The 15,633-nt window shown below is 63.1% G+C and overlaps 1 protein-coding gene across 5 annotated transcripts in view; it reads right to left on the minus strand.

The window, feature by feature from the left end:
- Positions 1-98: 98 nt before the first annotated feature.
- Positions 99-15,633, minus strand: part of AXIN1 (axin 1) — a 38,476-nt gene continuing 22,941 nt past the window's right edge. For 2 of the 5 annotated variants that reach the window (XM_061400563.1, XM_061400562.1), the window contains 9 exons: positions 14,763-14,903; positions 12,299-12,395; positions 11,493-11,630; positions 7,637-8,166; positions 7,034-7,204; positions 4,524-4,769; positions 3,073-3,180; positions 1,435-1,602; positions 99-806 (listed from right to left, as the gene is read on the minus strand). In XM_061400563.1, coding sequence (XP_061256547.1) covers positions 680-806; positions 1,435-1,602; positions 3,073-3,180; positions 4,524-4,769; positions 7,034-7,204; positions 7,637-8,166; positions 11,493-11,630; positions 12,299-12,395; positions 14,763-14,903 — 1,726 coding nt within the window. In that variant the 3' untranslated portion in view covers positions 99-679. The remainder of the gene's footprint in view (positions 807-1,434; positions 1,603-3,072; positions 3,181-4,523; positions 4,770-7,033; positions 7,205-7,636; positions 8,167-11,492; positions 11,631-12,298; positions 12,396-14,762; positions 14,904-15,633) is intronic. The other 3 variants (XM_061400561.1, XM_061400565.1, XM_061400564.1) reach the window with 3 other exon arrangements.

The following is a 15,633-nucleotide window of genomic DNA, read 5'->3' on the forward strand; positions in this document are numbered from 1 at the left end:
CCACGAGGCTGGGCCCGACCTTGAATGCTGCCTGGGAGGCAGGGCACGTACGCCGGGAGCCCGGCAACCATGTTGGACAGCTGCAGTCCACAGCCAGGGAAGGTTCAAAAATGGTTTTATTTCATTATTATCCAAGTACCTTTGAAAAGATAATTGTACAAGTCAGCGCATGAAAAACGGGCTCAGGGCAGCCCCCCGCTGGTGCGGGCCTGAGAAATGTACATATTTACAGGGGCCCTGGGGAGGGCAGCCCGGGACCCGCTGAGCCAGCTCGGGCCTCGGTGCTCGGCGCCGGGCCCACACAGTGGCAGGCCAGAGACAAGCTGGTTGAAGGCACTCGGTGACATGGACGATGGACAGAGGCCCCGGAGCCCCTGCACCCTGGCTCTGGGGCAGGCCACGGCAGGCAAGCGCCAGGGGCGTCCGCTTAGCAGCACGGGGTCGCTGGGCAGGGTCTCCAGGTGGCCCCATGGCGGGCTCCCCACGGGTGTGGGCTAGTGCACATCTCTGGGAGGAGGCGCCGCAGCAGACTCCCGCCCTCCTGGACACAGAGGGACCAGGCGGGCTGCCTGGACAAGCACACCACCCTGCCAGCAGCTGCACCCACTGCACTCTCGAGAGCGGGCGGCCTGGCACGGGCCCTCGTGGAGCCCGGAGGGTGCAGCGGCCAGGCCGCCAGTCAGTCCACCTTCTCCACCTTGCCGATGATCTTCTCCTCGAAGACGGGCAGCACAGCTGTGTCCTCACGCACCTCTTCGAACACCACGCCGCACTCGAACTCGTCGCTCACTTTCTTGAAGTAGAACCTGTGGTCGGGAGGAGGCACTGAGGGTGGCGGGGCCAGGCAGCTGGGCGGCCGCCCCCCAGCACCTCCTGCAGGCCCGCGAGCTGGCCCTGGTGCCTGAGCGCCGGTGCCAGATACGTGCAGTGACCACATGCGGGTCCCTGCCCCGGCCTCTGCAGGGAGGGGTGGGTGGGCTCAGGGTCCCCCTTCCCTCCACTGGCTACTGCATGCACTCGGCCCTGCAGTCCAGGCCTCTCCAGCGGCAACAGCCCCCAGTGGGGTTTCTCGGCCACTTGGTGGACAGAGGGAAGCACTCAGGCAGACCCTCTGTGGGCTGGCCCCAAAACAGACCCCACCGGCCCCAGCGTGTTCTGCAGTGCCCCTAGGGGCCTCCAGGGCAGACCTGCAGTAGGGCCCTGGCTTCCGCGGTCCCGTAAAAAACGCCTGGTCAGGAAGCCAACACAAGGCCGGCTCGGGCCACACCAGCTTGGGTGCCCTGGTCGGCCTGCAGGACCTGGGCCCTGAGCCGAGGCCACACACGCCTCACCTGTCGCAGGGTACGCGCCAGCAGCCCACGGCCAGGCAGACGGGGTTGGGACTCAACGAGAAAGGAGCACACGGCTCTGTGCTGCGAGCCCCCAGCCTCTCACCTGTAGTTGCCCTTCTTGGTCAGCAGCTCCTTGAACTGGCCCAGGGTGACCGCGCGGCCCCGCACCAGGGTCCGGTAGGGGATGGGCTCTCCGCAGAAGTAGTAGGCCACGACGATGCTGTCGCATGGCTGGGTACTCCCACCTCCCGCCTTCCTCTGTGATTTCGTCCTGAGGGCCAAGAAGCATTGTGACCGCTGGGGCTGGGGCCCTACCAGACGCCCCAGAAGATGCCGGGGCAGAGCCTGCAGGGTGGGCTGCACCTCACTCGGAAACGCCGGGTGTCCACAGGCCCCACTGCCTACCCCGCCCAGCCACGCCCACCCCTGGGGGCTCGCCCTGCACACTTCCACGCTGTGCCAGCCCGGACCAAGACGCAGACACCGACAGCAGCTATCCGCCACTGCTGCCACCTGCTTCGAAGCCCTGGTCTCACTGTGGCCTGGCTGGCCTGGGGGGCGGACCTACCACCCAGACCACATGAAACGGGCTAGCAGGCTTCTCAGGAGGACCCCACGGTGGGCGCCTCTGCCAGGCGGCTCAAGACAGCCAGCCCCTGGCTCTGAGACAGCAGGCTGGGTGGCTCAGCCCATGTCCCTGTAAAGCCACCTTCAGAAACATCCCAAGGCCAGGGACTAGACAGCAGAACCGCTGGACCGGAAATGGACCCGCCTCACAGCAGAGAGCTGCTCACAAGACCAGAGGCGGCAGCCGGCCCCTTCTCCAGAAGGGACCGAGGCCCACAGCGCCTCTTGCACGGGCAGCGAGGGGCTTCCTCTCGACGGGTGGCGCCTGTGCCCTCCTGAGTCCTGTCCAGTGACTGCCCCAGCTGCCCAGTGGGCCCAGGAGCAGCCCTTGGCCCTGGCCAGATGAGCGGCCAGTTTTGTGTCAGGAAGGCCCTGAGTCATAGTGGGCTCTCCTCTCCGTGGGGAGCCACCACACTGGTGCTCCTGGTCACACAGCAGGCAGTCACCTCAGCTGAGTGGCCGCCCCCAGCTTGAGCCAGGCTCCTGATGTCTGCTTCCCTTCCTTCGGTCCTCTGACCTCAGGCCTGGCCCATCCCAGGAGCCGCCTGGGATTCCCAGGGGCTCCATTCTCTACAGAAGAGCACCCCCCAGAAAGAGTAGCAACGGGGAGGCTCAGAGCTGGGCCCTCGGCCACGCACGACAAAGGACTGGGGGGTCGGCCAGCATAGGCTGAGTGGGGGCCCCTCTTTCTGCTCAAGGACAGGGTGGCCCGCGCTGTCCACATACGGCCCTCAGGCCCTGGACGCCCAGCCTGGCCCGTGTGCACGGGCGTGGACCACGCGTTCCCACGCTGCACGCAAGATTAGAGCCGGCTCGCTGTGCACACAGCACCCGGGGCCTGTGCTTTGGTCAGCAGTGTACAAGGGAGTCAGGGCCGCAGCCCTGAGCCCATCACACCAGGCAGGTCACTGCAGCGAGGGCCGAGGCCCTGTGCGGGGCGTGAGGCCTCGTGCGGAAAGCACAGACCCCTCTCGGGCCTGTCGCTCGCTGCCCCCACGTGGACGGCCAGGGCTCCTCTCACAGACACACGAGCAGCCCCAGCTCTTCAGGCGCAGCGCCTGAGCTCCCGTCGCGGGCCGGCCGGCACTGGGAGGACCCAGGGGGGCGCACGTACTCTGTCTCGGAGAGCTCCAGGTCGGACACCGCCGGCACGGCGCTCAGCACGGGCGTGCACGCTGGCCTGACGCAGCAGCGCCCCCGCTGGATGACCTCCTGCACATACCTAGGGAACAACGCGCAGTGAGCCGCCGCCCGGGCTGGGCCTCCAGCAGTGCTCAGCTCAGCCACGCTCCACAGCAAAGAGGAGGCGCCTGCTGCGCGGGGCTGGCAGGACGGCAGGACAGCAGGCCCTCGTGGTTGTGGAGCTGGAGGTCAGGGCTCCGTCAGAGCAGGCGGGACGCCGGCGCTTCTGCCCACCAGGTCTTCACCAGGCGGACCTGAGTCTCCTGAAACCCGCAGGTGCCTGCCACTCCATGCACTCAGAGGAGCCTTCGCCTCCAGAGGGGAGCAGGCCCCAACCTGGCCCTGCAGCTCAGTCACTGCCAGCTGAAGAGAGCACACCACCCACCGCTCCTGTCCCAGGGCCACCCACCTCGGGTGCGACGCTCTGTGGCCCTGACGTGACTTCTATTTTGACCGCCTTCTATTTTGACCTCTTGGGGTCACCCCAAGAGGAGGACGCAGCGGACCTCTGCTCCGGGGTCTTTGCTGTCTACAAAAGGCACACATGTCCTGGACCGACCAGTGTGGAGCGCCCGAGCCGCCCCTGTGGCTCAGCTGTGTCACAGCCAGACAGGACCTGCCACTGGGCAGGGCCCGTGGGCGCTGGCGCAAAGAGCAGACCAAGGACGCAAGACCACAAGCAGGGAGCCCTGCTGGGCAGGCGCAGCAGGACGGGCCCGCTCGCCCCAGTACCCTCCCGGGCAGCCCCACTGCTGCCTTCCACCCTCCAGCTCACGGGCTGGCCCACCGGGCCTCAGGCACCGCCCTCACCCCGGGCCACGTGGACCAGCAAGACCTCAGGGCGTGACACGGCAGCTGTAAACGGGGTCACCTTCAGTGACCGGGGACACGCATGGGCCTCCCGCGGGGCGGTGGGCTGGGGCGGGTCTGCACCTGGGCGCCGGCTTCCCCAGGGCAGCACGGATTCTGCAGCGAGGCCCCAGCCCCAGGAGCCCAGCTGACTGAAGATTGGACATGGGGACCAGTAACACCCAGGACAGTGTCACCATCCAGAGACCACACTCCCATCTCCAGGCCCTCAGAGCCCAGACCACCCGGGAAAGTGACTGCAAAGGCCCCACTGCCAGGGCCCAGCGTGGAGGAACGACCTGCCCCACGAAGGGCTGCACCGGCCCTGACAGCCACGCAGGGCGCCGTGAGGAGGGCCGCGGGGCTGGGCTCTCAGCACCGAGAGTGAGACACCAGGGGTCCCCTGCGTGGCTGGGACAATTCAGGCCCCTTCGCGGATGCAGTGGGCCTCAGCTGGCACCCGCAGCGCAGCCGCAGGCCAGCCGAGGTGCAGAAGGGCTCCCGCCCCGGATGGATGCTGTGAGGACCACGCACCTCTGCTTCGAGGGCGCCTTGCTGGCCCTCTTCTCCTCCTCCTCCAGGCGCCGGCGTGCCTCCTCCAGCTGCGTCAGGGGGTTGGGGGCAGGGTTGGGTGGCATCGTGGGGTCTTGAATGAAGAGATGCGAAGGCTGCACCGAACTCCGGAGCTGGGCACTGACCCAGGGGTGCACGGCCCCAGGGCGCTCAATGGACAGGGGCCTGGAGCTCTCGTGGGCCTGCTGCTTCTTAGCCCCGGACGACCTTCGGGGGCAACAGAAGCAGGTGAGCCGCGCCCAGGCTCTGCACACCCGCCACCCCTGATGCACGCCTTTCTGGAGACCTGCTCTGCACTGTGCTCATCATGTTCTGAAATACAAATCATACCCTGTGTGGACACTTTCTTAATGTTTCCCCACGAAGACTTCTTTTACATAAAGGTTTTTTTGTTTTTGAAAAGTATTTTGATATTAGAATAAGTGTTCTTGGGACTTCCCTGGAGGTCGGATGGCTGAGACTCCCAGCCCCCAATGCAGGGGGCCTGGGTCTGATCCCTAGTCAGAGAACTTGCTCTCACATGCCCCAACCAAGACCCAGGGCAGCCAAACAAAAGCTTAACCTTTATCATTCCTTTAAAAATATAAATAAATAAGTGCTCTTTGTTAAAAACTTGAAATGTTCAGGAAATTCTAAGAAAAAAATAAATATGACTTAGCGATAGTCACTCGGTACATTCAGCGTATTTCCTTCCCCACTGAAAACACGTGCCATGGTTGGCATGATTCTGACCACGTGCTTTTTCCTGACTTTCCTCCACGTGATGCCACCTTCCCTGCCATCAGATACCAAGAACCTTCTACATCTGTGTGACCTGCCATCACTCAACCACTGCATGGAATTCAAGTGAAAACATTGCCTCTCTCAGCTGGACTAGAGGCCTCAGAAGGGGGGCATGTCCCCAGGAGCAAAATGAGGGAATCCCAGGAATGGCACCCTGGGGGAGAGGGCTGATTCAGCGCCTGTATGATGTGACCTGCCCCATGGGGAGGTGGACTCCTCCTAGAAGGACCCACAAGGCCCCCCACTCCTCAATTCCTGCTCTGTGCCCTGCCTCCAGGCCCACAGACCCCAGAAAGGCCTGCACGATGGAGCCCACAGTGCACCCAGGACACTGCTTCTGGACTTGTCTTCCCACAGAAACCCTCCAGCTGGGGTGGGGCAACGGCCAAGGAGCGAGCCACCGGGACAGGTTTTGTGAGTACAAAGGGTCTGGACCCAAGAACTCAGGACCAGGCAAGTCCACGGCTGGCCGGCCCCAAAGCCCAGGCCCCTGCCCACCCCGCCCCCACCACGAACAGGAAGGGTGACACTGAAACCGACATGGAGCCGGAGGAGCCGGAGCACAGGCGTGTTCTCTGGCAGTTGGGGTCAAGGAGGCCAGATCCAGAGGCTCCTCCTGGAGGGACAGCCACAGGGCTGTAGGATCCTGCCCAGTGGGGCTGCAGCAGCTGACCCCACCACTGGGCACTCCTGCCCGGGACACTGACGTTGTCACCAATGCCCACCCTGTCACAGGGCCCACACAGGGCAGGGTTGACCTCACGCTGCCATGGGCTGGCCCTGGTCGAATGGGCACATGGCCTGCAGAGACTGCTGCCTGGCGCTGACAGCAGGCTCCAGAGATGGCAGGGACTCAGAGCCGGTGGTGGGGGGACTCAGAGCCGGTGGGGAGGGAAACAGAGCCAGGGGCAGACGCAGCTGGGGGTGGGAGGACTCAGAGCCAGGGGGAAGGGGACTCAGAGCTGGGGGGAGGGGAGGACTCAGAGCTGGGGTAGGGGGCGCTCAGAGCTAGGGGGTGGGGGACTCAGAGCCGGGGCAGGGGGCGCTCAGAGCTAGGGGGTGGGGGACTCAGAGCCGGTGGGGAGGGAAACAGAGCCAGGGGCAGACGCAGCTGGGGGTGGGAGGACTCAGAGCCAGGGGGAAGAGGACTCAGAGCTGGGGGGAGGGGAGGACTCAGAGCTGGGGCAGGGGGCACTCAGAGCTAGGGGGTGGGGGACTCAGAGCCGGGGCAGGGGAGGACTGAAAGCCAGGGGTGGGGGGACTCAGAGCCGGGGGTGGGGGGACTCAGAGTTGGGGGGTGGGGGACTGAGAGCTGGGGCAGAGGAGGACTGAGAGCCGGGGGTGGGCGGACTCAGAGCCGGGGGTGTGGGACTCAGAGCAGGGGGTGGGGGGACTCAGAGCCAGGGGTGGGGGGACTCAGAGCCGGGGGTAGGGGGATTCAGAGCCAGGGGTGGGGGGACTCAGAGCCAAGGGTTGGGGGTTGGGGGGACTCAGAGCCAAGGGTTGGGGGTTGGGGGGACTCAGAACTGGGGTGGGGGGACTCAGAGCCAGCAGTGGGGGGGTGACTCAGAGCTGGGGGTTGGGGACTTGGAGCCCGGGGGTAGGACTCAAACTGAGGTGGGAGAACTAAGAGCCAGGGGAAGGGGACTCAGAGCCGGGGGGGTGGTGACTCAGCCGGGGGCCCTCACCCGTGACCCGCCTTTCGGTGCCGGCTGATCTCCTTCTCGCCCTCGATGATCCACTGCATGATCTTCTGGTTCTTCTCCGCATCCTCAGACGGGCCTGGCGCCTCTGTGCTGCTGCTCTTCCCCAACTCCGCCTTCTTGGAGTTTCTCTTGGAGGTCGTGCCCACCTTCCCACTGCAAGAGCAAGGCCTGGTCACTTGCTACTTCAGCCAGCCCAGGCTGGATGGCTGGCCGGGACCCGCAGGGCTGGGGACAACAGCCCGCAAGGGCCCTGCCTGCACGTGGGGCCTTGGCCACACTCCTGCAGGCGCGGTTGGGCTGTTTTGGGCCGACTCTGTGGACGGAAGGTGTCCAGGCAGCTCGGGCCCAGCCACCTGTCCTCACCCAGACACCACCCCCGAAACGGGCTCATCCAACCCAACGGTACTTCAGGGCTGGAGCCCCGCGGCTGTGCACCCAGGCGCGTATTCCTGCCAACCTGATCTGGCCCTGGCTTAGGGACTCCTCAGGGGAACTCTGGCCCGAGGGTGGCACGAAGGACCCTTCTCCGGGGCACACCACCTGCACTGACGTGGGCCAGGGCGGGGGATCGCCGCTCACACTCACCCGTAGGCCAGGCCGTCGCCACCGGCAGGGGGGGCGCCCGTGCTCTCCACATGGCTGCGGGGCTTGGCTGCGTGACCGTGCAGCTCCGGGCCCCAGGCAAAGCTGCCCAGGACCCGGCGGGCGGCCTCAGCCTCAGCTGGCTCCTTGGGCCGGGCCGCGCCGTGGTGGCCGTGGTGGTGGCCGTGTCTGTGGAGGTGCAGCCCAGTCGGGTCCAGCTTTGCCCCCAACTTGGGCGCATGTTTTCCATGCCCGGGCATGGCACCCCCCAGCACCCCAATCTTGGGCACGTGCGCGCTGTCTGGGGAGCGGTGACCGGGCCCCGGGGACTGGCAGCCAGGCGTCCTCATGACTCGCTGCACGTGCTCGTCCAGGATGCTCTCGGGGTTCTCCTCGTGCGCGTCCCGCAGCCCTGTGCAGCCCACGTCCGCGTAGCGGGAGGGGAAGTGGTGCCAGGCCGGGGCCGAGGGCAGCTTATGGCTGGCGCCCTGGGGGCCAGAGGGCATGTCGCTGTCCTCGCCTTCCTCCTCCTGCTGGAACAAGACAGCATGGCACCTCTCGGCACTGGCTGCACCGTGGAGACCCCGTGCTTGGGGACACAAAGCACAAAGGCCCGAGCCCTGAGCTGGGGACAAGGCCGGGCCAGCGAAGTGCAGGAGGGGCCGCCCGATCCAGAGTGGCCCCGAGCCCCGCGCCAGTGTGGCCGGGCTCTGGGAGGACAAAGCGCATGGGGGCTGGCCAGGGCTCCCCTCCCTGGTGCGGGGACAGGGCCACACACCACGCGGAGGAGGGCACAGCACCAGGGCCGCACAGACCACCAGGACGCCTGGCACTGCTTCCACGTTAAGCTTCTCAATAAAAATGTTTATCTTTTTCAACTGTTTTCCTACTCCTCAATTTTACTGCCGTATTTTCCATCATATTTTCCCAGGAAACACTGCCCCTGTACAGAAGAGCTCCTGGTTTTTCCTTATCTTGCTACAAGTGTTAATAAATTATCACATCAAACTAGCAGAACTTCCTTTGACTCTGAGAGTTGCTATAAGCAGACCCGTAAACATACACATTCAATCACTTCAATCCTGAAACACACAACTGACGTTCACTGTCTAGTCTTATTGAGTTGCCCTGAGCAGATGCTGAGAGACTGGATGATTGAGCCACCCTGCGCTACATGAACAAGCCCCCAGAGTCCCCACAGGACGCCGCACCGCTGTGGAAGTGCCTGCGGTCAGCCAGACATGCCGCCAGCTGTGGGCACCACAACTCAGAAACGGCACCCAAGAGGACAGGCTGGGAGACAGGGGCAGACGGGGGGACACGCAGCCCTGTGGGTGAGCTGGGAGCCATCCTAGAGAGCCCCGGACGCTGGGCTCCGCACCCTCTATCGCTACCTGGACCCTGGGTTCCTGCACTCACCCTGTCCCCACCCCGACCCTGGTGCTCCGTGGTTATCAGGGGGTGGGGACTCGGGAGACCCGCACCAAGGGGCACCCGTATTGATGCCATTCACGCCCTCCCAGGGCAGCAGACTATGAAATACTACAGATTTACGTAACCCTTCAGCACTAGTTTTCATTTTCTTCTGTTCTGATTTTCCAAGCTTTACAGTAAACTTTAATTATTAAAAAATTCGTAGGACTTCCCAGGTATTCCAGTGGGTAAGAATTCACCTGCCAATGCGGGGCACACAGGTTCGATTTCTGGTCCAGGAAGATCCCACATGCCATGGAGCAACTAAGCCTGTGTGCTCCAAGTACTGGCTCCATGAGCCACAATTAGTAAAGTCCACATGCCCTAGGACGGGTGCTCCCCAACAAGAGAAACCGCTGCAGTGGGAAGCCCATGCACTGCAACAAAGAGTAGCTCCTGCTTACCACAACTAGAGAAAGTCCACGCATTGCCAGAACACCCTGCTCAACCGAAAATAATTGATTACTTAAAAATCTGCAGTGGGAATTCCCCGCAGTCCAGCGGTTAGGACTTGGTGCTTTCACTGCAGGATTCCAGGTTAGATCCCTGGTCAGGAACTAAGATCCCACAAGCCGCAAGGCATGGCCCCAAAAATGTCTGAGCTATTACTCGTAAAAAAGGATTCTTGTTTATATCATGGTTCACATAGCTTACAAAATCACTCCCGGCAACAGACTCAAGACCACACGGCCACTGCTGGGCAGTGAGCCACCCCCTGGGGTGGAGGGACGCCCCTGGGAGCCGGCCGGCTACACCCCCGAGGCTGGGAGCCGGGACCCGAGGACTAGGCGTGGCAGCCCTCCTGAGCCTGAGGCCCTGAGCAACTGACACCGGACGTTTGCTGGGACACATTCGGTCACATCAGAGAACACTGCCGGGTCCAGCCCCCTGAGAGCTCGTGGGCTGCAGGCACAGCCGTCCAGCACCTGCCAGGGACGCGGTGGGAGAGCCTCAGACGCCGTCAGAAGGCTGGGCCGCCTGAGTGCGCCCCTCCCACCCGACGCCACCGGCCAGGACCACATGCACACAGCCTGAGCCAAGGCCGGAAGCACAGCAGCGCATCACAAAAGCCCAGGTCTGCAGTGAAACCTGCCAGTCTGCAGGTTTCCGAAACTTCTTTAACGAAACATTACGGCTTGCCTCCTGAGCCTGTTTTAAGCACTGTCGATGGCAACGCGCTCAGGACAGCCTCACAGAGAGGCAGTGGTGGAGATGCTGCCAGGGCACACGGCCTCCTCACACGCGTGACCCGGGCTGAGTTCCGCCAATGCACTGGCACATGCATGAGTCTGGTCTGCATTTGTTCTAGGCAGCTCCCAGGAGGCAGAAACCCTCAGCTCTGACGACTAGCGCATCCCTAACCCTGCCCGCTGGTCATGCCCTCCTGAGCAGTGATGGGGCGAGGGCCTTGGGCATGCCTCGGGCTGCACCTGCCCTGCCAGGAGGCCATGCCATCGCCACATGGCGGGAGGGAGAGCAGGGCACGGTCCCGCGAGGCCCCTCATGGCACAGCACGGCCTGTGACCACCTCATGCTCGGGGCTGTTTCCGGTACCTCCAGGGGTCCACGGTCCGCCCCGCGATGAGATGTGCCTGCTGACTCCGTGTAGGGAAGGCAGGGGAGCCCAGCCTGTGTCAGGGCCAGGCGACTGCCCACCTGCCAGGCCCCTCACCCACCCTGACGGCACTGCCCTCAGTGGTGGTGCACGGGGCACCCCTGGGGAACATGGAACCCGAAACAGAACCCCCTCGGGTTCTGACAGGGTCCGGGGAGGGCTCAGGTTCTGCAGTTTAAACAGGAAGATCAGATGATTGGTAGAGAAATAATTCCTACAAGAAAGTCACATTTTGAGTTTCAGATATTGAACAAAATACTGAGGAGAGAATGAACTCCCACCCTGAGAGGCCTGTGTGCCAGAAGCCTCGAGGCCCACAGGTCCGGGGGGCAGGGCACATGAGGGGGACGGGGCGGGGGCACGCCTGTCACAGCACCTCTGCCCAGGGGCCCCTCGTTTGTAGAACAACACACGTGTGCAGCAACCAGGATGGGAGAGTGCCACCGCAGGCAAAAAAGACAGGCATGCAGGCCCCTACAGGCAAAGAGTTACAGCAAATAGATCGGGTGTGCTGAGACTCTCAGCTCCCAGAATTCTATCAGAAAGGCTACCGGCCAGGAAACGAGACAGACAGAGCTGTGTCACTGGTCAGAGCCTCAGGCTGCCCTGCCCGAGGGAGGCCATCTGGGCTCCACGCAGCAGGGAGGGCGCGGAGCAGGACACAGGCCTCCAGCCCTGACCTGTCCGGCTGGTGGGGAGATGCCTTCCACCGCAAGGAGAAGGCCAACGCCTCAGGGGCCTGCTGTGGCCCGCGCCACAGCAGCCACTCACCATGCGGACACGCTTCAGCCGCTCCTCCAGCTCCTCCTCGGCCTCCCGCGTCCGCTGCACGGCCTCCAGGCGGTGGATGAGCTCTGCCGCGAACTTCTGGGGCTCCACGCGGACTTCCTTTGGCATTCGGTATGTGCGCTGTGAGGAAATGCCACAGTAAGCCCTGATACACCGTGGTGAGCAGGGCACGGTCTGCACTCTCCTCCCTGCCCCGGGCTGACCGGCGGGGATAAGCAGACACGGCTGCCTCCTGCCTCCCACGACCATGGGTGAAGACCCTGAGGAGGCCGGGGGCTACGCCTCCTCGGGGACGGCTACCCTGGCGCCCACAGCCCAAGGCGCCCACCCGAGGCTGCCAGCCAGCCCTGGAGAAGGGCTTCATGTGACTGACCAGCCAGCTGTGCAGAAGCATCCAGCTGTGCAGACCCCTGAGGTCGGGGCTGAGCCCGGGCGCCAGAAGGGCAGGCGCTCTGCAGCGCCCACCCTGCACCCAAGGGGCAGCAGCACCCGACACGGGAGGGGGGCCCGGGCCCTGCACCCCGGACGAGTGACACAGAAGCTGGGTGCAGGGAGGAGCCGGGGAGGGAAGGGGGAGCCATGTTCAGAGAATGCAATTCCACGCACGCCTCACAGCAGCACGCCGCACAGCTTTGGGGGCGGGTATGAGCTATAAACTGAAATCGCTTCAAATCCAAAACACTTGTAAGCAGAGCGAGAAACCCTGTACGCAGTTACCCGGACCCTCCAAAGGACCACGGGCCACCGCCCCTCGGGTGGGAGCAGGGCGCACGCAGGCGGACACTTACAGGAATGTGAGGTAGAGGCACCCGCCCGTTGGCCTGGACACTCTCCTGCATCTCCCGGCGGTGCTGCCTGCGGGTCCTGTAGGGCGGGACTCCATCCCTGTCAGAGAGACACTCCTGTGAACATACGCAGGGCTCGGCCACGGCCTCTGGGAGCAGGCCCGCACGGCCTGTCTCCTGAGCTGCACTGGATGAAGACGACTTTGCATTCTTAAAAAGAACGGGACGGGTTCCTGAATCCTGCTTTCTTCCAGGATAAGACAGTAAAGCAGCATAATCTGTCAGATGCTTAAATTTGTTCTCTTGACGTGATTTTAGTTACAACCCTTCTGAAGACTGATGTAACCGTAAGTCAAATCACATACTGCCTTTAAAATGACTAAGCTCTTATCTGAGAAGCATCTGACTTGCTCGCCTCCTGCTCTCTGGTACCCGTCTCCCAAGGACCTGAGGGGTGGCCCCCTGACAGCCCCCAGCCTCCCGGGTCTCCTGCAGGGGGGACCCACAGTGCTGGCGGTCCCTGGCCCCTCACCTGCTTCCCACGCACGGCCCGCGCTGACCGCTGCTCGGCCAGCAGAGGCGCCCCAGGCACACGGTGCTCGGTGTGCCCCAGCCTGGCCCAGGCACACTCAGCCCAGTGCGAGGGAAGGGCGGCCCTGGTTCGGAGCAGGGCATAGCGGCAGGGGTGCTGGGTGCCCCAGGATTCAGGACCCCAGCTGGGGCACAGTGCAGCAGCGGGTGCAGGGGTCCCGGGGGCTGGGCCTCAGGGAACCAGGATTCAGGACCCCAGCTGGGGCACAGTGCAGCAGCGGGTGCAGGGGTCCCGGGGGCTGGGCCTCAGGGAACCAGGATTCAGGACCCCAGCTGGGGCACAGTGCAGCAGCGGGTGCAGGGGTCCCGGGGGCTGGGCCTCAGGGAACAAGAGCCGCGGTGCATCTGGACGCCCTCACAGGTCAGGTGTCCTGAGCCCCGCGTGTGAGGCTCACGTGCTCTGGCCGGGCACCTAAAGTCTACGCCTGGGAGGCCAGGCGCTGTCCATGGAGCCTGTGCCCAACGGCACTGGACCGCGAAGCCCTTTGCCAAGTGGAGGCGATGCTGAGTTGCCAACAGAAATAATTCAGATGAAACACATGATCCTTTTTTTTGCCTCATATATTCAGTATATTTAAATATCTGCCACAATTTTACATTCCAAGTTCTTAACTATTCCTATATTTTTGAGTCTCAGTGTAAACCAAGATGAACAGAGTATCGGGGAAATTCTTTTTGTTTTTGCAAAAAATTGTTTTTTCCCTTTAGCAAACATATGTCCTTCCCTTAGAAAGAATTAAGAGATTAATTGACATTGTAGTAACTGAGTTTTGGGGAAGAGAACAGAACGCGTGCTGTCAGCCGCTCCCGGGGGCTCTGAGGGGCACAGCTCGTTGGAACCCTTTAACACGACATTTTATATTCATGGCAGGTAGTGCTGAAACCCCAGTAATATCAAGTAAGTTGTTAAAAACATCAACATTTTCTATGAAAGAGTCAAAACAAAGAAGAACGTAATGATGAATGCCAACTGCCCCAGGATGACGCCCCCATCTTGCGGCCCCCAACAGGAGGAGAAAGGGCTCCCGATGTGCCAGACTCGGGGCTGTCAGACCAGAGCCAGACCTGGGCAGGCGGTACGAGGCGCCAGGAGACAGGACAGACCACAAGGCAGGGCCACAGCACAGAAGGACCCGGTCACCTGCAAGGACAGGCGAGCCGGCCTTTTCCTCCTCACTGAAGCCTGTCTGACCTCCAGACACCACGCAGGGCAGGGACACAGTCCCCACAACCCGCTGACAGGGTCAGGGCCGCAGCCCACGTGCCGTCGCGGGGGTAGATGCCCACACACCTGCCGGCTCCAAGCCAGAACCTCCCTGTCGGGGCAGAGAGACAGCAAACGGTGTATGACTGAACGCAGGCAAGCCTGACGCGTGTGGGCGGTGGAGTTGGTCCCCGTGTGACCCCAGCAGGCAGACAGGCCATGCCCTGGCGTGACATGGGCAGGTGTGACACCATCACATCCTGACCTGCGCCAAGGTCCCCGAAGTCATTGGCAAACTAGAGAGAAAGGTGTCAGAAGTGAGCACTTTCCCCAGGGGAGGCATCCCTGGACAGGGGTTCACGCCACCCTCGAGGGTGCAGAGGCTCCTGTGGCCCTGGCCGGCCGGCCGGCACAGAGCCACACCGAGGGGACAGCAGGCCCTGCCAATCGGGTGAGACGGCTTCCAGATCACAGCGGGGCGAGCACAGAGCGGACGACTTGGGGTGGCTGCCCTGGATGCACCGCACACACCAGCACCACTGAGACCAGGGCTGGGTGCCGCCAGGCAGCTCTGGCAGTCTCGCCTGGAGGGAAGCAACTGAGGCTCTGGTCTGCAGGAGGGTCTCCAGGAACAGCCCCCGTGGTGCTGGGGAGGGGGCGGCGGGCACTTACACGCTGCTGTCGGTGAGGGACAGGCTGTCAGCGTCGCTGGACAGGCTCTGCTGCTCGCTGTCATTGGCGCTGGTGGCGGGGGCGAGGGCATAGCCAGAGTTGACGTAGTAGGGGTTGACGGGCTCCCGCCACGATCCACACCTGCCAATAAGGATGTACGTTAGCAGCTGCCAGGCCACGTCCCCGCGCACTGATCCTCTTCAGGATCACCTGCAACACCAGCACGTGGAACAGACCCAAAGCATTCAGAAGAGACAGGGCAGAAGAGGCCGCGGGTCCGCCCCGCCCCCAACCCCGCGCTTCCGGGGAGACGGGCACCCCACGCCGCCCCTGTGCAGCTGGGCAGCCGTGCCCGTGAGCACAGCTGCACACATGTGCTCTCTGCCGGTAACTAGAAATGGCGCCAGCTTCGCGCCCCCGCCCCTACAGCGCTCTGCCGCAGACTCACTGACCCATAGAGCGCACCCCCGCACCCGCCCCGTGCCACAGCCGTCCGCGAGGGCCCCGGCCAGGCCTCCGGGGCACAAGCCTGAGCACTGGCACAGCGTGGACGAGCAGGGGCGAGCACAAGGGCCGTGGATGTGAGAGCGGCTGCCATGCTGCCCTCTGGGACATCAGTGCCCATCCCGCACCCCCTGGGCAGGACGCGCCACCATGGGTCGCCGAACTAGCCAGAAATTGACACTAACAGTTTGCATTTCCCTGGTAGATGGTCAGCAGGGGGAGCATTGAGATGTCACTTAAGTTAATTCTTTGCTCTTTAAATGACCTGTTCATACTTTGTATTTTCTGTTAGGCGGTTGATGAGTTTCTTAGTGATTTACAGATGTCTTTAAATATTCTTGAACTTCCCTTGTGGCTCAGCTGGTAA

This window comes from Bos javanicus, chromosome 25 (genome assembly GCF_032452875.1).
Source record: "Bos javanicus breed banteng chromosome 25, ARS-OSU_banteng_1.0, whole genome shotgun sequence".
Taxonomy (NCBI): domain Eukaryota; kingdom Metazoa; phylum Chordata; class Mammalia; order Artiodactyla; family Bovidae; genus Bos; species Bos javanicus.